The 22575-nt window shown below is 37.3% G+C and overlaps 4 protein-coding genes across 5 annotated transcripts in view; 1 reads left to right on the top strand and 3 right to left on the bottom strand.

Moving 5' to 3' along the window:
• Nucleotides 1-103: 103 nt before the first annotated feature.
• On the bottom strand, nt 104-2600 carry LOC135156459 (uncharacterized). Its single transcript, XM_064109021.1, has 3 exons — nt 2123-2600; nt 1475-1690; nt 104-334 (listed from the first exon to the last, which is right to left on the bottom strand). The coding sequence occupies exons 1-3, from the start codon at nt 2372-2374 to the stop codon at nt 134-136; spliced, it is 669 nt and encodes a 222-aa protein (XP_063965091.1). The 5' UTR covers nt 2375-2600; the 3' UTR covers nt 104-133.
• Nucleotides 2601-7430: 4830 nt separating this feature from the next.
• Nucleotides 7431-10305, bottom strand: LOC135156334 (microfibril-associated glycoprotein 4-like). Its single transcript, XM_064108429.1, has 3 exons — nt 10166-10305; nt 8750-9011; nt 7431-7943 (listed from the first exon to the last, which is right to left on the bottom strand). The coding sequence occupies exons 1-3, from the start codon at nt 10244-10246 to the stop codon at nt 7684-7686; spliced, it is 603 nt and encodes a 200-aa protein (XP_063964499.1). The 5' UTR covers nt 10247-10305; the 3' UTR covers nt 7431-7683.
• Nucleotides 10306-10847: 542 nt separating this feature from the next.
• On the top strand, nt 10848-14346 carry LOC135156310 (protein disulfide-isomerase A4-like). The gene is made up of 4 exons (XM_064108273.1): nt 10848-10869; nt 11570-11665; nt 12286-12528; nt 13475-14346. Exons 1-4 carry the CDS (start codon nt 10848-10850, stop codon nt 13891-13893), a joined length of 780 nt encoding a protein of 259 aa, XP_063964343.1. The 3' UTR covers nt 13894-14346.
• The window catches only part of LOC135156322 (uncharacterized), a 16020-nt gene continuing 7791 nt past the window's right edge, over nt 14347-22575 (bottom strand). For both annotated transcript variants that reach the window (XM_064108307.1, XM_064108306.1), the window contains 5 exons: nt 20651-20739; nt 19996-20254; nt 19360-19518; nt 18454-18549; nt 14347-17863 (listed from right to left, as the gene is read on the bottom strand). In XM_064108307.1, the coding sequence (XP_063964377.1) occupies nt 17549-17863; nt 18454-18549; nt 19360-19518; nt 19996-20254; nt 20651-20739 (918 nt within the window). In that variant the 3' untranslated portion in view covers nt 14347-17548. The remainder of the gene's footprint in view (nt 17864-18453; nt 18550-19359; nt 19519-19995; nt 20255-20650; nt 20740-22575) is intronic.

The raw sequence follows: 22575 nt of genomic DNA, 5'->3' as shown, positions 1-22575 counted from the left end.
GTGACTGCACTACGAGTGCTGATATTCTAGTTTAAATTTGAACTAAAAAATCAGCACTCGTAGTGCAGTCACTATACAAGCACTGTAAGTGCTAAATTCGCACTTCATTTTTTACAGTGTATGTAAACCTTGGTCATCCCGTTGACATGATCGAGGTACAGGACTCGATCTGAATACGATAAGCTTGGATATGCGTTGGCTGGTTGTTCATATCGACATGGAAGCCAATCATGTAAGCAAACCGTACAGTCGGCATACATGAAGCTGAGATTACATGCGGTGAGAGAGGGCTTGCACATCTGTCACGGAACACCGGTTGTGTATGACCGTCGGCCTGAGATACATCAAGAAAAATAAGATGTTTTTCTATTAACGGAGACTATATAAAAAAAATCATCGAGTAACATAGAGATGTATTAGTATACATCTCTATGTCGAGAAATCATGTCTTGTCTGACGGTATAGCATTACCAAAACTGACACGAATAGGCCTATATTATACAGATATTGCCTACCTAGAGTTTGAATATAACATTTCCTCTCCCCGACGGAGTTATATTTTTCCCAAGGGATTATGTTTTGCCCGAAGCGCGCAGCGCTGAGGGAAAATATTATCCCGAGGGAAAAATATAGCTTCGGAGGGGAGATGAAATGTTATTTATTACAACGATAGGCTAGGCAATATCTGTTATATTATATAGTCTATGTGGATTCGCCATCAGAAATCGCATTCATCATCTGGCTCAAACCCGAAATTCTTGCTACAGCTCTGATCCATCTACGTCATAATATATATTTTTTTTTAAATACATCAAGCGCGTTCTTCATGCAATCGACGCGTTAACATTAGCGCGTACATCAGATAAACTGCCTTGTTACGCAACTTGTATGCAGCGAGTGACGTCACCTTAGTGAATATAACGCCGCAATTGACAATACAACGCAGTATATTCCCTGAGGTGACGTCAAAACCTAGAATATAACAAATGCGATCCTCGCAGCTATGGTCACGTGATGACGTATTGACCTATCACTGATTCGAATCTATATAACCTATGTAATATATGCTAATATATATCTTAAAATGCAGTGGAAATATATATGCAATAATTTAACATGACATAAACGCAAGTGTTAACTTGACGGCGAAAAGTTCGGTAGGGCCTATGATAATTTTGTGCGCAGAGCGCACTGACAATTACGGAATTTTTCTTTTTCACCCCCCATCCAAAACATTGATCGACGACCCTACTACCAAACTATGCTTATGATGAAAAACAAATACAGAGAAAAGGCTTTATTAACTGTTATATGGCTATGCCTAAACATTTTTTAGTAAACTGTTATTTTAATTTATTGAAATGTTTTAGGAAGATATTCTACATAAACTTCAAACTATATCAACTATGATATTTACATATTGTTTCCTTTCAATTTGCATTATTGTATGGAAAACTGAAATCTGAAAGCTCACCTGAATCACTTGTAAGACGTTGCCATCCGCATCATAGACTGTCACAAGAACATTCGGAGTTCGGATAACCGGACAGACCCGAGTCAGGTGATCATCGGGGTCGCGCTTTCGCCGTCGACTACTTGGGTTAGTTTCGTCAAACAACATGAAGTCTTCGTCAGCTGATGTTTTGTCTGTGCTGAAGTATTGGCCGAATAATTCCCTCAATCGTTCCTTCTGTTAGAAAATAATCAAATATGAAAATTACATATAAATATAACATAAAAAATACAAGTATTATCTGCAAATCTGTATTTTCGCACTCCAGAAGTTTTTTTTAACCTCGTAAAAAAGCATAACGGGTGAGTTTAATTCATGCATGTAAGGGTAACCTAGAAGCATTTTAGTGTATAAAAGTGGATGATATTAATTTATTTCGAAGTAAAATGTGGGTGAAACAACTTCGTTGGCAAGCGGTGGACAGAGGCATGGCAACGTTTTCTTGATATCTTATATTGAACGTGCAGATCGAGCCCTTGATAATTTTATAGCAGTTTGGGAAAAAGGGTAGGTTAATATTCATAGATCCTGATACCCGTATAGTAACCGGCAAATAATACCGCGGTACAGATGACCGCATTTATGAAAGGGCATCATTGCACTCCCTACCTGACTGGTTGTAAAGCCTGAAACGATAGGCCTGGTGTTGCTATAAGTCATGCTGCGGTTGGTCTTGAGAGCGGCGACCCTCTTCTGGGCATTCTGGATCTCTCTCAGTTGCCAATCCTCCAAGGGGATAAGACCCGCCTGTGGACACTCTGGGCACTTCGGCCTGCAGTACTGGAATGATATGTGGCCTTGTACCGGTACGAGTACGAAGACGGTCACAATGATGCCCAGGAGACTTGCGAACCGGTCCATGGTCTGGCCTGACCAGTTAGCTGGGATTCGTTATGCCTTGCAGTCGGTCCAGAATCCCGAAATGGCTCTCAAGAAATTGACCGCGAAACCCGCCGCGTATAATGAGTTAATCTTCGTTTGGTCGATCGTTCGTAACCCAGATTAGTTTTAATGACGAGGGCTCTACTGAAATAATGGTTGCAAACAAGGACTGTGAAATAGTTAAAAGGTGGTATCCCCTTCATGAATGGCCTACACTCACCGAGCATTGATCTATAATGCAAAATGTAAATCTGAATCAATAATTATAATTCTTATCAAGGTTATTATAACAAGAAAACCAGAGCTATAACAAATGCGCACTAACGATTTGCACAGCTTTAGTCGGCACGCATGTGAATGCATTTATTGTCTATAAGATAGTAGGCCTACATATAGTACTGTTTATTATTGATCCATAATTCGTTTGTTTATTGCAGATAAAATAACATCTGTTCATATTCGGATGAAATCATTATCCCTTCAGTTCATTTTTAGTGCCAAATGTGTTTTTGTCCAAACCGTGGTAAATTCCCGGGGGTAAATTAAAGTTTGGATTATGTTCCAGTTATTTGTTCCTCCTTTTTCTTCTTGGCTGATTTTTGAAATCATTACAGTTTTAAAAGCTGGTCCACGGTTTGGTTATATAAATTGCTTCATGGACCTGTAATATTAAAGATATAACCAGTTCTACAGTTGAAGGTAAATATAAGTCTATATGGTCAAGTATAATATGAACAATAGAACAACCAATCATGGATAATGATTTGCATTTGACTGTATACTTAGCGTAAATATAGGACTACAATTATTGTTATCATCATTACTATTATCATCGCCAATTATTTATAGGCCAACTCTTTTATTGTTATCAGTTTTATATATGGGAGCACCTATCAAGGTGGATATGTGCGTGATACAACTGCCCTATATTATTATTATCATTATTATAACTTTCACTAATATTACTACTAAAATTATTGTTGCTGTTATATAGCAACCTTTACTACTATTATTGTCGTTATGTTTTATTATCATCGCAATCTCCTTCATATCATAATTGCTTTTATACGATAATTTAACATGACTAGACAGCTGACAACGAATACATATGAATTGTTTCCAATAAGTATTTTTCTATTTTATTTCACACATGAGACAATGAAATACAGTACATTCAAATATAATCCGAAGTATGGGGTATGTGATGTGTAGAATACGAGAATGTGAGAAAATCTGAACATGGTCACAGTAATATTTCAATCAAATATATATCGTATAATATATTCATCCGGTAATATACTCAGTGGCAACGGAACATTATTCGGGAGTTTTGGCATAGCGACACACGGGAGATCCAAGAACAGATAAAGTGTATTGTCCAATGCCCGTCATTAAAACAAATACAAAGAAGTCTCAAGATGTCGAAAATTGATGAATAAATTGATTCTCGACAAACGGCATCTTTGCGATTTTTCGTCAGCTCGGAAACTTAGGACGACAATGCTGTTCCGGTTCACCAATATCAGTCAAAGACCTCCCAACTTTCTTTGCTATTAAATTTTGACGGGCATTGTCAAAACATGTACCGTGTTTACACACGACTCGGCTCGAGTGTTGAATCCTCAAGCAGGGTCGAACGCTGCGAAGAGGGTAACTGTGATCGCCTTAGTGGAGAGATCAGTGGTTGAAACCTACGATTTTGGCGGATCAAATACGTCGTGTTCGACACGACTCGCGGATCACACTGATCGCATTTACACAGCATAAAATTGCGGTGATGAGCACGTCTCATGTGTCGAACCCACGAGCCGAGTCACTGTGTAAACACGGTCTTACTCTGTTCTTGAATCCTCCGTACGTCGCTAAGCGAAGGCCCCCTAGTCTGCTATGCAGACTCTGAATGGCTCGTGAGGTGGGATCTCAGCGCGCGAAGCGCGCTGCTGCTGGTTTGCGAAGCAAACCAGCCTGAAAGGGCGAGCGAAGCGAGCCACATCTGCAGCCCACAGTAAACCTAGTCTGCTATGCAGACTCCTTGAATCAGCTGTGGTACACACACTGCAGACGTGGGTCTACATTTGTAGACTAAAGACCCCCCTCCATGCTTCTATTGTGTGTAAACAACGGCTTGATCCCAACTCTTGTCTGAGCCGAATGTTCCAGCGCCACTGAATTGAATAATATACAAATAATACATATCATCTAGGGCATTGGTAAGAATTTCACGATCGAGATATACCTTTAGCATGCTCCCGAAGCATAGCCGAGGGCGTTTGGACTGTATCCAGTGTGTAATATGCCCAAGCCAAAAAAATGATATGTACTTATATATATATATATATATATATATATATATATATATATATATATATATATATATATATATATATATATATATATATATACACATACACACACACATACATACATATATATATATATATATATATATATATATATATATATATATATATATATATATATATATTAGTGATGTGGATCCTTGTAATCTGATAAACCATCGTCGTCTCACAACCCTGACCGGTCAAAAGAATTAGCCATCAGTACCGGTTATTAGCAAATTTGTTCGCTAAAATAAATTACTGGTCACATGATGCATTTCAGCCAATCATTTGAGTAGGATCCATATCACTATGTTATGATAATTACTCTTCCCTGAAAAGTTTATACGAGGCGTTTGATTGTGCATTTTTAAAAAGCCACGAGAAGCGTTTTTCGTGGAGGTCATTGTTAGGTTCGACGGTAAACAAAAAATAGTAATTTGAATGATGATTCCAGTGAAAAATAAGGCTAATGAAAAATGTTCAGCACGTGTGAAACCAAACCAAAACATGATTAGAATCACAAACGCTAATCACAGTCACGAATTCAAATTCTACTCCTCCGGTGAATTCCAGTTCCATTCCATTCAAATCACAGTTTTCGAGTGAGCGTGTGAAAGGTCCGATGATTCTAAAGACGAATTGTAATCATCATTACAATGATGATTCAAGATTCACGTGTGAAAAGGCCCTTAAGGAACAAAAAATGTTTTGAAAATGGCGGTCCTTTATCACAAATAGCAATTAATTTAAGTATCTATTGTACAAAAATGTATATTTTGTGTAACATTCAAAGACTTCTGATAAAGCAAATAACATGTGCTATAGACATATTATGTAAGTGTTGTCGTTAAATAAAGCGAGCTTTTGTAAATATCGGTCTTTATAGAAGTACCCAAAATAAATTAATGTAAATAAATTGATAGATAATAGATATCACAATACCAGTTATTACTGTTTATGTAAAATTGAATTCCATATATTTTTACGAGTTAAAGAGTCCACATGATTATTTTAATCAATTTTTTGAGTGGATTCCACTCCCACTATAACACACAAGTTAACAAGGCCCCTGACGAATGTTTCACTCCCGCACAGTTGGACTGGCTATAGATATACAATAAGCACTAACCATATATCATTAGAAAATAATGGCAATAGAAGTCTAACGAGTATAAGCATTACATATATACAGTACATAACATGATTGAAATCTATAATTAAAAAAGCATATTCAATAAGTTAAATCTAAAAATATTTCCATTTACACAGCACCTGGTACATAATACACGTAAAGGCAATAGTCAGAAAATCCGAGTATAATCTACGCCACATTTGAAGTTCGGAAATATAATACATAAAACGGCGCATAAACATGATAAATACACAATATTATTAAAGTGAATTCTCTATTGTTCAGTTTTCTTGTTCATTCATTAAGATACTGAAGACAATGGGGAGTGTTTGCTCAACACGCACGACAGATTCAAGAACATAGGAAATGTATTGTCAATGCCCTTCGTGACAAAGAATAACAAAAAAGTCTTTGTCGAAAATTGGTGAATCAAACAGCACTTTCGTCCTGGGCTCTGGACAAACGACATATTTGCAATTTTTCGTTAGTTCTAAAACGTAAGACGAAACTACTTGTCCGTTTCACCAAGTTTCGACAAAGGCCTCCTAGCTGTTCCTTGTCATTTGATGGGTATTTTGAACACATTTACTGTCTTCTTGAACCCATTGTGAAGAGTGGAGCGAAAACTCTGCAATGAAAAAAAAACCCTTATCGAATCATGTACTTCATTCCTGGTTTTCATGACATTATTATTCGTACAAATTAGATGTGGTTTTGCAAACAGAACGTAGCGATGCATCCCAAGAGCGGGAAAATAAACCCGTCGTCCGCATGTCATTGGCTGGAGTGTTCATGCTCGTACAGTTTCCATCGTCCTGAGACCTGTGACCCGTTAAAAAACAGCTTCAATGAAACGTAAGTCCAAAAATCAAACACAACTTGATTCTCAACTGATCAAAGGGACTTGTATGAGACGTATTAGGGACTTGCCTTTGATTTTTTGAGTTGCGATCAAATGCAACTCTTTTATCAACGGCTCATGTTGTCTTCCACATATAAGACCGACTTCAACCCTACCTACGTCATGAATGCACCAAGCTAGATCATCTCAATTTCAGCCTTTTATTCTTCCATAAATGTTGGTAGCCCGTCAATGCAATACATGTTTACAAGTTAATGGCCATGCTCATGTGTATAACCTAATTATTATTATTACTGGTCCGGTATCATACTTTCCTTTCAATTTGTTTTGAACTCAGATATCGGTTAAAAGTGAGCTTCATGGGTTGAACGTGTTCATATTTTCAACTAGTATTTACAATAACAATAACCATGATAATCTTAACCAACCACTTTCATAAACAGGCTTAGGCAATACCATCTTCCAAAACCTGACTATGAAAGCTAGTTACAAACAAGACCTTCATCAAACCCGAGCGCATTACAATTTTGTTAGCATAGTTGTCATCGAGAGTTTTTGAATAGTTCGGAGTGACTTCGCTGAAAAAAAAAAATCACCAAGTATTTTATCATTTGACTTTTGAGGTATCATGGAGGCGTATGTTTCCCTCAAACTTTAGTCACATTGCCATAATGAAAAAAAAAAAAAAAAAAGATCTTGAAATCGTCTAATGTCGTAATACGCAGCATGTAGCCAAGTTCTTTGGCTTCTTTAATGTCGGTCATATCGCCAAACCACAAGTCTACAAATCGCTCCTCTTGTTGACTTCTGGTTGACACTTCTTTGTCTTTAGGGGTCCTCACCAAATCTCTTTCAGTGTCCTTATTTATTCAATCGAGTATATGTCTCTTCTGGATGTGACTGGCTACACAATGTAGCTGGACCATGACTGCCGCTGTATTTTCTTTCTCCTTTAATCTGCAACTGGGCGCAATTTCAGTTGTATCGTCTTCAACGAGTAATTCGCCCCTTTCCATGGTGTCCACACGATGCCCTCTCGTGTCCTTTCCGTGTGGCCTCCGAGGTAGAGACCGTTCGGGTTGGCCTCAAGGCAGCGATTAAACCACCACCCTCCTTCGCCGGAGTCTCTGGCGCAGTGGCTCGTATTGGTCGAATCGTGGTCACGGTCGTTCGTGCTGAACTCTTGACCATCGTGGTAGGACAGTGCATCACCTGAAAATCAATCAATGAGAATACTAAGTTAAGTTGGACCTGAGTTTTCAAGGAAGTTTTTAAGGGAAATTGGCACGTCTAGGGGTTTTAATCATCAATAGTTCTTTTAAAAATTCGAAGTCGAATAGAGATTTATGAACAATAAACGTTATGCAATTGCGATGTTTATAAACACTTCCCTTGTTATGGTTAAGTCATAGCTCTTGAGGAAGCTTTGAGCACGTTTTACGCGGTTGCCACCCTTAGAATTGATTCAATTGTAAATGAATAACCCCTAGAACCAGAACAGTCAGATGAGGTGGAACTTTTTTGTGAGATCCCTTGATGAAATAAATATCATAAGGGCTGAAAATATTATGAATGAAGAAACTGATACATAGTAGGTCATAAAAGGCTGATAATCCTTCTGCCATTTGGGCAACAAGTGCACGTCGCCAAATTTTCTACGGTGTAATCGGTTGTTTATCATTGGGGTATTTTCGCAAATGCAACGGGGACAAATTCAAGAACATAGTAAATATATTGAAAATGCCCGAGATGACATAGCACAGCTGGGAGGTGTTTGTCGGAAATTGGTGAACCGGAACAGGAAATTTCGTCCTAAGTTTCGAAGGTGACGAAAAATTGCAAATATGTTGTTTGTCCAGAATCCAGGACGAAACTGCTGTTTTGATTTACAAATTTTCGACAAAGAATTCTTGTTTGTTCTTTGTCATAAATCAACAATACATTTTCTATGTACTTGAATCCTTCGTGGGTCGTGGGAAACGAAGACCCCCTTATTGGCTCCCTTGGCGTTTTTGTACCTGCGATTCCATTGTATTCTCCAACGTGTAGCCTATAATTTGACGCTGTGCCGTCTACCCTAAACCATGTATACCCAGCATGCACTGCGATGTTGTCGAAGTCGGACATATCGACCCTGAGTTCGTATTCGTCTTGGTACGTAAGTCGATGTAGTCGATCAAGGCCGAGCCAGAACTCGCCATCGGCTGAGCCGAAGCCCCTCCGATAGCTGGCCCAGCCGCGTCGGAACTGTTCGGAACCATTCGAACGGCGTTGGAAGACCTGTAACAAAAAAAGTGAAGCATGTCAACGGCTGATAGAAGTCGCTCCATTGGATGACATGCATTTAGGTGTTACACATGACTGTATAACTTTTCCAAGCTTGCTGATGACACTTATAGACTACATGTAGACCTTTATGGCATGTAGGCCTATGGCTAGTTACTTTGTGATTGATATTGATAGCACGAGGTGAATTTGAAATATGCACATGATGACTTACATACTCACTGTCGGTGACATTTTATTTCGTGCGAAAGGTATTATTTGCCTCCAGTCAATTCATATGGAATTATTCAAAATAGATGGGAAAAAAACCTGCCTCAAAATTTTCAATTTTCCCCAAATCGTTTGCATTTCAGTCATCAGAGTATTATAAACCTACGAAACACTCTTAAAAATGTGGAGGTACTCGGCATCTATAACTACCCGATTTTTTTTATAGAACTAATCAAATAAAGTATATAAATATTTTGCCCATTCTCATACTTTGATGATGTGTCAAGTCTTCAAAATTTGACCATATCAGATACAATGAGCAACATAATTTCCATTCATAAGAAAAAAAATAGAAGGCTGAAAGCATGAACCAGGAATTGCATGATTTTGTTATGGCACCATCTATCGACCAATGTGCTACATGTAGACGATATGATCTGTTACTGCATGCATGAACCATCGAATTACTACCTGAAAGTTCAACATTTCTCCCAAGTTGGAGGGTGAAATATTTTTTTGAAAATAGGTAGGTGATAATAAAACAGAGATAAAAATTATGCACAGCAAATAAGGGATTTTGGAGTTCTTTTGTAAAGGCATTCTTTATTAAGATGTTATAATACTGTTCAGCACTCATCAGGAATGTTGATATGAAGAACATAACGGTATGTACGGCCGATGTCTTACAGAGTCAATTAATATTGAATGTCACTGAAAATAAATTCATTTAAAGAAAATTGAAAATAGAGAAGAAAGAAATTAAACAGGTTAATCAAACCAGATGCAAAGTAAGCGAGTGGACGATGGAAAATGATAGTAAAAGGAATTGGAAAATGTAGGGAAAGATTTCAAAAATTAATGGAATTTGGTAATTATGGAAAAAATAAGTATGTATTTATTTTTGAAATTTTATTTCGTTCTGTAAATAATGTACTTACCGTCCAACCACCGCCATCAGTCACCATATCACAGTAGACTTGGAAGGGCCAGCCGTTATGATCAGGTTGAATCGTGTACATTCCGCTCGAAGTCGAACCTCTCTGCTGTACGTCTTTACAGTCTCTCGGCAAAACGCCTTGGCAAGAGACAAAGAAAGAAAGAAAGAAGGAAGGAAGGAAAGCAGGCAGGCAGGAAGAAAGAAAGAAAGAAAGAAAGAAAGAAAGAAAGAAAGAAAGAAAGAAAGAAAGAAAGAAAGAAAGAAAGAAAGAAAGAAAGAAAGAAAGAAAGAAAGAAAGAAAGAAAGAAAGAAAGAAAGAAAGAAAGAAAAAAAAAAGAAGGAAAAAAAAGAGAGAGAAAAGAAATAAAGAATTGTAAAACAATTAAAGCTAATTCTTATTGAAAATAATATGTACATTCTTTTTTAATAAATCAATCTTATCTTTTATTTATTCATTTCACAGAGGTTTAAAATAAGAGCATTAATACGGGACTTTACCAGAAAAGGGGGCCCTTGGTCAAGATTCATAATATTTTGAGGAAGATCATCTCGACGTTATACAGTATTATGCGATAAGGCATAAAAGGAGAGGGCAAAACACGGACCTCATCCCCTTCTATCGTAAACCTGGTCAATATTCACTGTGGAAATTGCACTTTCCGTATAGACATACATTTACATCCATGGTCATTCGCGGAGATGAGGGTAGGGGCCGACTGCCCCTATCCACACACTCCCCATCCGGAAATACTGACTACATATACTCTTTTATTTTTTTAAACAAAAATACATATAAAGGTTGCATCAAACGCTTTCGGAGTTTTTTTAAACCTTAAAATGCCTTTGCGATAAGCTCGGTAAAATCGTTTCCTCTCTTTCTAATGCTATGTTAAGCATTACCCCGATATCTCAATTGATGTTTTCTCTTATATTAATATAAGCCGTGTACAGTCCCAGCCAGAGGTTCTGATGGTTTCTGTTCAATGAACGATGGTAATGGCAATGACATATTTTGTCGAGAATGAACTTGACTTGTACGTGCCTCAGCTCACCAGGGTATCTAAAAAAGGTGATGATTTATTATCTTATCGAGTAAATATGATTTACGAGCGCGCGCTCCAGACTGAAAGGGGGTGGGTGCACTAAGAACAGAGGTTTTGTCACCCCATAGACCTTGCACACACAAATCAAAACCAAAGTAAAGGAAAGACTTATTAAATTTTTCGTTTTTTTATTATTAGATTTTTCGAGTGCCTTTTGGGGACTTTCTTCAGCTCGGACCTGGCAACACTGTGGTACATAGAATTGAGGCTAACGTTGGACATGTTGGGAGACCCTCCATCATGGCTGGTGCGACTAGGTTTAGTGTGTTTCGAATGGATTCGTTAGCATTATTTTTGTGGAGGATTAATTAATCAAACAATTGGCGGACTTGTTAAAAATGACCGCCCTCTACTGTTGGCTTTCTACTCGGTGGATTGGAGTCTTGATCACAGAGTTGGTAAGGAGGATGAAAGATTTAAAGCTTATTTTTTACTTTAAAAAACAACTCATGATAAGATAAGGTCTAAATCATTTAAGATCAAATGGGTTTGTGAAATGGGCTCCATTGCAGAATAGATCTGTGTTATCTGAAATTATGCATCTGGTGGACCATTTTGTGTGTAAATAGGTGTTTGTATGAACTGTGTACATGTATCTACCTTTTTTTTTGGGGGGGGAGGTCAATTCCATGAAATCATACTACATTTATTTTCCAATAATCTTATTTGTTTTTTAAACTCTTCTTTTCTTAGAAGTCGATTGATTTCTTTTGTTATTTGTTGGTTTTTTTTTTCAAGATAAGGGAGCTCCAATTGTATCATGTTCACGATTGTGATGAACATGACCTAACATATTTAGCAGAATGCTTGTCAAACTTGAGGTTAAAAGAGAAAGTACTGCAAAAGACAGAAACAATAGTTGTGAGCTATGAAATTCTTTCTATGAACCCCCGTCATTTGTGTCAAAGTATGCACGCAAAATAACATACACTCTTTGACATGGTTTCCTTTGCTTCAAAACTTCTCCTGGATCTAAAGTTAACCGTTTATTTTTATTTACTCTCTTCCGATGTCACAGCCACTGAGATCTATCGTCAAAAAATTGTTGAGGTTGCTAAAGACAATGAATTTGACGAGCTCCTCTTCGCCATCGCCGATGAGGATGAATTTGCAAATGAGCTGAAGCAGCTTGAGCTCGATGACAGCGGTGAGGACATCAACGTTGGGATATTTGGGGCTGGTGGACTGAAGTACAAACTGGAACCGGAGGATGAGTTTGAATCAGAAGTTCTCAGGGATTTCATCAGATCATGGCAGAATGGTATGTACAACCTTTTAACCAACATGCAGATTTCAAAGGGTATTTGATCGTATGGTAAGGTGAATATCTATATATATGTGTATATATATATATAATTCCAATGGACCAGGTGGGTGTTTCATAAAGCTGTTAGTAAGTTATGAGTGGCTATGAACGACTGGTGATCCTTTCTTTGGTAAATGATACACTCTTGATTTTTCATTGATGATGATGAAGTTCCTTTTAAGGATCACCCGTTGTTCATTAAAAAAAAAGTCGTTCATAACTTACATACAACTTACTGGGTACCCATTTTTAGTCATTGGGTGGCACATTGAGATGAAATAAGAAAGAAAGAATAGTAATAATGATAATAATACCGGTAGTAGGCATCTATATACCGCCATCTATCTAGAAATAATGTATTATTTATTACCCCAGCTTTAGCTCGGGCCGCCTCCAGCGCTCAGTGAATCAAGGCATTAATCCTGCAGGTTACCATTCACCTCACCAGGGGGCCATTTCATAAAGCTGTCTGTAAGTTAAGAACGACTGGTGAACCTTTCTTGTGGTAAATGATATTCACCATTAAATGTTCATTGATGATTATTTAGCGCGTAAGAAAGGTTCACCAGTTGTTCTTAAAGTTGCTCTTAACTTACGAACAGCTTTGTGAAACACCCACCTTGGCTGAATGCGGCACAATGTGGGTAAATTTCTTGCATAAGGTAAAATGCCATGGCTGAGATTTGAACCCACGACCCTCTGATTGAAAGAGGAGAGTCAGAACCACTAAACCATGTCGACCCCACAATGTCATCTATGGATCAAGCATTCTCAGATTTTTTAGAGATCATGTGCCCTTCTAATGGATTCAGACCTTCATTTGTGCTGTGATCTGTTATGTGAAATTTCATTGTTGCATGAACTGAAGGTTGATATTCTTTCTGCTTTTTTTTTTCCATAGGTGACATAAAACCTGTCATCAAGTCCCAGCCCATTCCAAAGAAATCCAAAGCAGCTGTCAAGACCGTCGTCGGGAAAACATTCGAGAAAATCGTCCTGGATAAGTCAAAAGACGTCCTTATTGAGTTTTATGCACCGTGGTGCGGACATTGTAAAAAATTAGAGCCGGAATACAAGAAATTAGGCAAGAAATATGCAAACACCAAGAACCTAGTCATCGCTAAGATGGACGCTACTGCCAATGATATATCAAATCCAGCGTACTCAACCACAGGATTTCCGACAATTTATTTCTCAAAAGCAACAGATAAGAACAATCCTGTCAAGTTTGAAGGCGGCGATAGGTCAGTAGAAAAATTTAGTGAATTTATCGAGGAGCATGCTACAGTAGCACAGCTTCAAGACAGAGATGAGTTATAATGTGCCTATTTGTTTTATTTTGTTAATTAAGGTTATGTCTGAATTCTTTGCTTGTTTTACATTCATTTCAGCGGTGATTGACTTTTTCTACTATCAAACTTGATGAAATCAGTTTTTAGATTATTTATTTCATTTGCCTGTGGTTTCTATAATTTTGGGTACTTGGTGGAGATGTGTTTCAGATTATCAGTACAGTGATTTTAAACAGTGGAGATTAATACATATACCTGCTGAATTGTATCCCATTCTCAACAAGATGTGTACAACTTTTTACACAAGAATTTTTCTTTTTAGTCATCATTTGTATCACTACATGTGTGTGCCACCTTTATAAAGTTTATATACGTTACAAATGTAAGAAATATACAATAGCCATCACACTCATATTATTCTTTCACTCTGTTAACATACTTATTTCAGGAACAGAAAGTAATAAACATCATCTGAAATATATATATTTCATGTTCACAATTTATTTGCATCAATATTATATCAAATGGTAAGAATGTATGTTTAATGTTAATAAATGAATTATCAGGAATACACTTAGCCTGTGTACATATGGTAGCAATATTGTATTGTTAACATGACAGTGGAAATTCACAACTATCATTTGTTTAAAGTTAATATAAAATCAATCCAAAACACGGCAAAATTTTCCCTGAGCCTTTGAAGTACCATTCACAAGCCTTTGTATGCACTGATACAAATTTAAGTGAAATGTTTTAATGATAGCTGAAAGGGATTGTATTTCAATACTTCTTCCTTGTTAACTAGAGCTAAATGATGGGTTTTCCCCTTCTATTGGCAAAGATAGGGGGAAAATTACAATGTTAAGTGATTGTCATTATCTTGTACATCTTACAAAAATATTTGTATTTGTCAAAATCCACCGAGAATTTTTGATAAAATTTAGTTCCACCTCCTAACCAGCCACAATATAATGGTATTGAAAGTATATACTTAAAAGCTAAAAATAAAATATTCACAGAATTAAGAAAATCACAGTTATTGAATATAGTAGAATTAAAAACAAGATACACAAAGAGGAAGCAACACTCACTGAATTACAAATGTCACATGGTTAACCCATCTTTTAAAGGTGCACAGATCAAGTTAATGAATTCATATTTTAAAGGCATATGCAGTAGTTGAGAAGGGCTTTCCTCTAATCCTTGTTCTGACCACATGCCAGTAACATAAATATTTTTTTTCATTTTTGGTACATTTTGGGGTAAATTGCCACTTGGTGTACAATTACTTTGTCTCTCTGATTAAATGAACTGTACCCAATCTTAATTTTTTAAAGCGGTAAATAATATGTAGACAAATTGACTAAGTGGGTATTGGACTTGGCCCATATTCTTAAGTCGGGTTTAACTTAGACCATGTCTAACTCTGTGCTAAAATTATGAGAAGCCAGACGTTTCAGAATTTTGTTTACAGTGATTGCTTCTTATGTTTACTGTGGTCTTTTCTAATTCTTTAATGGTGAAGACTGTCATACTTATCCTTCCCAGGCATTTAACGTTTTGGGAGTCAAATGAGCTGATTGAACCTCTACTGTTAGAAATATATGTAACAACTGGCTTTCCATAGTTAAACTACAACTTTAAACCTGATGGGTGTTTCATAAAGCTGATCGTAAGTTAAGAGCGACTTTAAGAACGACTGGTGATACTTTCTTACGCGCTAAATAATCACCAACAAATAATGGTGAACGTCATTTAACTTACGAACAGCTTTATGAAATGGGCCCCAGGGTTTAAGAACACGGACCACTGGGTTTAGCCGACTAAATGTAGTATAAGAGTGTCTCAGAATTAGACAAACTACTTGTAGACCAAGTGAATCTTACCCATTTTTTGTCTTATTTATTTTGTGGGGTAAAATTCTTCCCATATTGATTTATACAATGCATTACATGTACATTGTGAGCAATTTTCTCATCCAAAATACTTCTTTATAAAAAATTGTTAATATTTTACAGTGCTGTTAAAAATTTTAGGAACATTTGAATTGTTTGAAGGAATCGATTTTTTTTTGTATGTATAAAAAAAATACTGCCAAAGTGATGAAGATACCATACTTGTATTATTATCTCAAAATAAGTACAGATTTTCTTAGTTCACTTCACTTATATCTATATCTTTGGTAAGGTTCTCTTTGGAGCAAAATTATCAAAATTTCTGTGTTATGAAGGGTTAGGAGGTCTGCTATTGTAATTTTTTCTTTTTTCAGAAAGAAAAGGATATTTTGTCTCTTCAGGGTTACAAAATGACTTAACGAGTTAACACATTCCACTTTTGAAATGTCACACTGACTTGATGTTATGTCAAAGTATTTCTTATTAATGCCAACAGTGAAAATGTGATCACATTTGTAGTTATGTAAAGCAATAATTAGCACATGATGATGTGCAAAATTAATAAATATATTTGATTAGTTGGTTAACTTAACACTTTGCTCCAGTATTTCTTCTTTATTACAGTGTTAAGTTTCTTGTCAAGCACCAGTTCATTTGCCTATACCTAGATGGCTAACATGTGCAGCTATAAAGTAAAACTATAAAATAAATTCCAAGTTTTTGTTAAACAATTAACGTAATGATGAATTTTCCATCATTGCAACTGCGTAATTAACTTTTATTGCAAAGAAAAAGTGTGCAAGGCAATTAGGCAAATAGTGATGACTTAAATATAGCTTTCCTATGTGCAAAAAATAAATCCATAATCAATAATTGATGCATTGCAATGGAATTCTAAGAAATCGAACTACAAATAAATAACATACTACAACACATGTAGGTTTCTGTATTCAAGATATGTGCATCTAAATGTAGCCTTTTGCCTAAAAACTAGCCAGAGTTAAATCAATGGGTGGGGATCGGAAAGTTGACTAAGAGGTAATAGTGGGAGAAATACATATAAATATTTCCAACATCTTTTCAAAAAAGACCAAATTCACTTTTGTTAGATTTGTAATCTGAAAGAGACTGCGTGTCTTTTGAATATCATTTCTTAGTGCATTTGCAGGGAAAACACAAAAAATTGTTTTCCACACTTAGACAGATATATAACTATAAGCGCTATTCTGCATAATGTGATGTCCCCCACTCTTGCGAAAATCAAAATCAAATTTCCTACTCTGACAAAACTAAAGTTAACACCAACTCGAAACTCATCAGCCATGATGGTTCGATCTGATTTGATTGGAAGACGCTCAGAACCTGCATTAAATAGAGACTTTTGTTCTGTATTAAAAGAAAAAATCATAATAAGGCCCTTTCTCAAGAATCGTACTGATCAAATGCACTGTTTAACAAGTCCTTTGCTGACCTTTTCCCTCTCTTCGCACGTACAAGCTTTTCCCCGTCAGACCTTGATCGAGGAGATGTACTTCGAGAATATCCATCATGAATCAATCTCGGAGATCTCGTCGGAGTGTTCCCGCCATGAAACAAGCCCGGAGACATACTCCTTGGAGATGTACTCGGGCAGTTCTCACCATGAAGCAACTTTGGAGATGAAATCGGAGAGTTCCCAAGACGAAGCGAACTGCGAGAGCCCATGGGGATAACATCGAACCTTGTTGGTGAGGGACTTCTGTGACTAGTGCCTTCGAGTGGCGGCAACCGGGTGCGGCTACGAGGCACTTATTCCGTCGGTTCCGAGATAAGTATCGGCGGTCCACTGTCCAGGCGACTCGGCAACGGGGCCGACCTATCCAATGTATCTTGCGAGGTTGCATTCACACTTAGGTTATGCGAGTGTAAGTTAGTGCGGGATAGAACGGCAGACCCTTGTTTGGAGTCCCTTGCTAGCTCTTGATCTGCGTGAAGCTGTTGCTTGGGTTCTCTATAGGGAAATGTGCTCTCTGTTGTTCTTCCGCCTCGCAGTTCTTTCTTCAGAGGTGGGTCGTGGAGTCTCACATAATGGCGGAGGTAAGATCGAACTGCTCGCTCTCCTTGCTGTATATATTTAAAAAAAAGTATATTCATATCAATAATATGATATATATATATATCTCCCCTATTCTGTTTAAAGCAATATCAAGAAGGCCAAGGACTATTTTGTTGAGAGAACAAGGAATAATTTGTTTAGATTCCCCAAAATCTGAGCTTGTCAACAATATCAGTTTAACCGCCAGAGACAAGGAGAACATTGGGAACATTTGTCCCCTATTTTCATCCTCCAATTGGGACATTTATCATTCGGCAAGTTGTCAGAGAAACGCAGGTGTCTAACTTTTATTTTCTGTTGTATAAAACATTTTTTTTTGTATACAACATCAGACTTATCCATATCGGGGACTCTTTATCAACATTAATATGTCCATATTTTTCATCCTGCAAGTTGTCGGATCTGTTTGACTGAGAAACACAGCTGTCTGACTGTTACTATGGTAACTGTCAGATAATGCAGCTCGTCATGCAGTGCTGGCAACTTCCATGAAACGGCCCCAGTGCTCCCCCGTCAATCAGAACTGAAGGAAATAGTGTACATGTGTGCAATTCATTTTAATGTCTCGTCCCAAAAATAAACATAGAAATGAAAATACCTCAAACAAAAATTGTATGTCGCCCTCTTCCAGTTCAAAATCAGTGGTACCAACATAGACGGTATCGATACCAATCGTTCGGCCGATGTCCTCGTCCTGTGAATATTTAAATAATAGATAGTATATACAAACATTAGTGTGATGTTGTTTGAAGACGGACAGTCAACCTGCCCGAAACGTCGAGTCTCTCTACTACTCATCATCTCTACTCGCCGACTCAAGCCAGCATCTCCTCACTAGCTCTACTACTCAAGCTGTTCTCAACTCATCAATCTTTCCTGGTTTACAGTCCTTTTCAGGACTACTTTCAAGAAAGAATACTCTACTCTCAAATCTCCACTTTCTCGCCTATCCATTTCTTCTCTTCTCCTATCCACTGTTTCTACAACACTTCACATGGTGTACCGTAAACCACATCAGCGATTAAACATTAGTGTGTCATAAAGAGATTACTGCTGTTACAGAAGTTAACCCATTGCCTCTTAGGAACCAAGCGCGACCTGTACAAAGCTTATAGCAATTCTGTAGTCAACGGGTTAATTGTTTGAATGGAAAGAGAACGATCAAACTAAAAAAAACATCAAATTCGGATGTAAATAAGAGAGTTATGATATAATAAAGTTCTGACGTTTGAAAGCTGTGCGTATTGGTCAGTATCGAAATTAATTCTAATAGATCGCATCTTAGCACAAAATTGGCAAAATGGGGTACACATTGAAATTTAAATCCTACAATAAAAAATATAGGGATTTAGATTGTTTAATGCATTTTTTCTGTACATTGTTAGATATTTACTATGTCTACAGGACCATGTTGAAAAACAGTGTATATATTATCTGAACATGTTTATCCTGTATAAAGATTTTTTAATAAATAAATACAGTATATTCACTGTAATGAACTTACCGTGGTAAAAATTCTTTTGACATTAACGAGTAGGGTGTCGGAAAGAGCTCCGAGGAACTGACCAAATGACTTGATCTCTTTTCTCCCGTATCCCTCGAAACTGGATTGGATGGCCACGCCCCGTTTCTCAGCGAAGTCTTGTAATTCCTGGTAGGTTATCTGGTGAGGAAAGAGAAATCGTTAAAAGGAGATGATGATAGACTCTCAAGTACGGTTAAACAAATGCCGGATGTATGGATGGCTATTTCCCAAAAGGGGGCGGGGCGCACATTTGCACATTTAAAAAATTTAACCCCACTCACGGGGAACGTTTTCCCTACTGTTTTCCATTATTCCCGTATTTTTAAACATTTTATTTCAACTTTTTTGGCATCCAGACTTATGATTCTGAAATCAAATGGATTCGAACTATGATTCTGAAACCTACAATGTTTCATTAAAGACCCTGCGAATACCGCATGGCCTGGAAAACCTTCGGGTAAATATTCAATACTTAATAGTTACTTCACCCTTTTTCCTTTCCCGGCATCAATGTGACTCCCTTTATCCTATTGCTGGTATTTTTTCTTGGATTGTGCAAAATAAAATAATAATGTTAATAATAAGTACGTTAATAGTTCTCGTCATGTCCTTTACCTCATCATCCTTTTCGTGGTTCAAATAGTCGAAAATATCATCGACTTGGCAGTTGTCCCCGAAAAGAGTTCGACGGTGCCCGTCCGTAAAGTAATCCACCTTCTTGGAAAATGCCTGCTGGAGTTCTTTTCTCGTGATCGAGCCGCTCTCGTCGACGTCGCTTTCGGCAAGGAGTCTAAGAAAACTCGACAACGCCTGGGTAATGATAGCGTGCTCGCGCACGGCCGCGTCTTTCACCTCTCTGATTCCTTCCCTCTTCCTTTTCCAGAAGAAAAGAAATAGAAGAGAAAGAGAAGGGAGAGAATTAGGACGTTTTGTAATATTAAAAATTGACCCCCAAAAAATTCTGTCATTTTAGTCGGATCTGCATTTTATCGCAATGTCAGCCTAGAATGAAAAAAGAGTTAATTGCAATTTTCGTGTATAAATCAATTTAATCGATCATGATCCTTTTTATCTTTTTCTGAAGTTAAACTTTGCTTTTCATTGAATCTATAAATCTTTGAAGCCTGTTTCATATATCAACACCTATTTATGACAAACGATACAATTCATCAAATTCTCTGAATAATGATAACATGCAATATTTACAACACGAATATTTCTGCCCCTCATGAAAGAAAATTATAGTGGACATTCAAATACATATTCTTACTTGGAAAGTTTTGTGTCAGGTCGTTTTACATTGTGCATTTTCCTCCTTTGTAGCTTTGAAACCATAACATCCTGTTCATCGCTGCTGTACTGGAAAGATATGTAATTTGATAATAAAAAAGTACTGTCATCCAAGTTCAAAGTTTATATTTACATACATGTATGTATAATTTTAGGATAAAAACGATGAAGTATACGCTTTGTAGGCCTATAGGCCCTATCTGAAACTATGATATTTTCTTTGTGCAAACATGAGTAAACCCCTTATACTTTTTTAACAGCAAATGTACACCTTACCAATAATGCATGTAGCATTTCCATTTATTTAAATGCAGATTAAAAGAGCATTGCCGATTAAATGCCTTGCTCACGGGCATAGGTGCCTCGGCCGGGGATCAAACCCGTCCATGTGTAGCCAGGCGCCTTAGACCACTCGCCCACGTACGGCACCTCTCTTTCTTGATGATAATCGAATAAACTTCAAAATTTGATTCGCCATTAAGACCCGAAGAATATAGCATTCGCCTGTACTGCCATATCCGTCACTTCCTCTCCCTTCTCTGCAGTGGCGTAGCTAGGATTTTTTCCTGGGAGGCACTGGGGGGTCCTTGCTTTTTCAGGGGGGCACCATTTTTTCCGTTGTGTATGTGTCACAAGGGCGGATCCGACTTTCGCCAATAGGGGACGGGGCCCGAAATTATCTTCACCTATATTCCCCCGATCAGTCACTTCCTAGTTTTATTCTTATAAAATATCATAAACATGAAATAATCTCATGAGCCTTATAAAAAGTGCGAGCGCGAAGCGCGAGCGATTTTTTTTTTTTTTTACTTTCATGTATTTTGTCCTGAATATTTAATATTCTGGGCAATGTTATGTGTGATCCTGAACAAGATTCGTATGTAACTAGATGGTTACTGCGAACGCCAAGCGCGAGCAGAAATTTTTATTAACTGTTCTAGCATTTTCGAAAAGGGAACTGTTAAGGACTGCTTACAGTTACCCACGAAGACGGTATATATTTCAATAATGCGAGCGCGAAGCGCGAGCAAATTTTTTTGACATTCCGACATAAAAAATTGTCATTCTAAGCACTCTTTGTATTAATAAATAGGATAGGTATGTAACTAGACAATTGATGCGAGCGCGAAGCGCGAGAGGAAGAATATTGAGATTTTAGACCTAAAAGCGGGACACTCTATTCATATTTTGTAAATCATAAATAGGATATAGTTAATTGGGTATCATTAATAATGCGATCGTGAAGTGTGAGCAGACAATTATTGATAATCTGATGTGAAACTGGATAATTTAAGTACATTTAATATGAAGAACATGCGGGCTATCGCGCATGATTTAGATTTAGACCTAGAATCTGGGCAGTCTGAATACATTTGTTTAATGGAACATTATGGAATACACGTAGACAATAGGAACTTGGCAAATCAAACAATTTGACCACGCAGCGTGAGCTTAAAAATGCTGATATGTAGACTATAAAAGGGACATTTTACAGCTAGAGCACTCAAATTTTTTAATGAAAAAAAATTGATGAAAGCTCGATGTCCGAGCTAAAATATATTTTGTATATTGACTTCAAAACTTGCTCCATATCAGCCTATTGAGCAAGATATGAATCTCATCGAACAGGCAATTCTGGCGCGAAGTTTTGTGTAGAAAGATTTGTGTTTTTTTTGCAAGTCTTCCCTTCACATTATTTCACTCACTCGTCTTCCTCCTCTTATTTTCCTCTTCTTTTTTTTTCTTCTGTCTTTCTTCTTCTTTTCCTTTTTTCTTTTCTTCTTTCTCCCTTTTTTTCTTTCTCCCTTTTTTTTTGCTCTGCCAATTTTTTTCAGGGGGGCACCTGGGGGGGCCCACCAAACGCCACTGCTTCTCTGTTGGAGCAAGAGGACATTTAGTTTTTAA

The sequence above is a fragment of the Lytechinus pictus genome, chromosome 13 (assembly GCF_037042905.1).
Source record: "Lytechinus pictus isolate F3 Inbred chromosome 13, Lp3.0, whole genome shotgun sequence".
Classification (NCBI taxonomy): Eukaryota; Metazoa; Echinodermata; class Echinoidea; order Temnopleuroida; family Toxopneustidae; genus Lytechinus; species Lytechinus pictus.
This window is presented reverse-complemented; position numbering and strand designations above follow the sequence as displayed.

Excerpts from the sequence above, each read along its gene's own strand:
- LOC135156459 (XM_064109021.1), bottom strand. The coding sequence starts at position 2,374 with ATGGACCGGTTCGCAAGTCTCCTGGGCATCATTGTGACCGTCTTCGTA. Across the intron at positions 1,691-2,122 it reads CAGGCTTTACAACCAGTCAG|AAGGAACGATTGAGGGAATT; the intron begins GTAGGGAGTGCA and ends ATTTTCTAACAG. Across the intron at positions 335-1,474 it reads ACGTCTTACAAGTGATTCAG|GCCGACGGTCATACACAACC; the intron begins GTGAGCTTTCAG and ends GATGTATCTCAG.
- LOC135156334 (XM_064108429.1), bottom strand. The coding sequence starts at position 10,246 with ATGTACACGATTCAACCTGATCATAACGGCTGGCCCTTCCAAGTCTAC. Across the intron at positions 9,012-10,165 it reads CTGATGGCGGTGGTTGGACG|GTCTTCCAACGCCGTTCGAA; the intron begins GTAAGTACATTA and ends TTTTTGTTACAG. Across the intron at positions 7,944-8,749 it reads AGAATACAATGGAATCGCAG|GTGATGCACTGTCCTACCAC; the intron begins GTACAAAAACGC and ends ATTGATTTTCAG.
- LOC135156310 (XM_064108273.1), top strand. The coding sequence starts at position 10,848 with ATGGTCATTCGCGGAGATGAGG. Across the intron at positions 11,666-12,285 it reads GAGTCTTGATCACAGAGTTG|CCACTGAGATCTATCGTCAA; the intron begins GTAAGGAGGATG and ends CCGATGTCACAG. Across the intron at positions 12,529-13,474 it reads CATCAGATCATGGCAGAATG|GTGACATAAAACCTGTCATC; the intron begins GTATGTACAACC and ends TTTTTTCCATAG.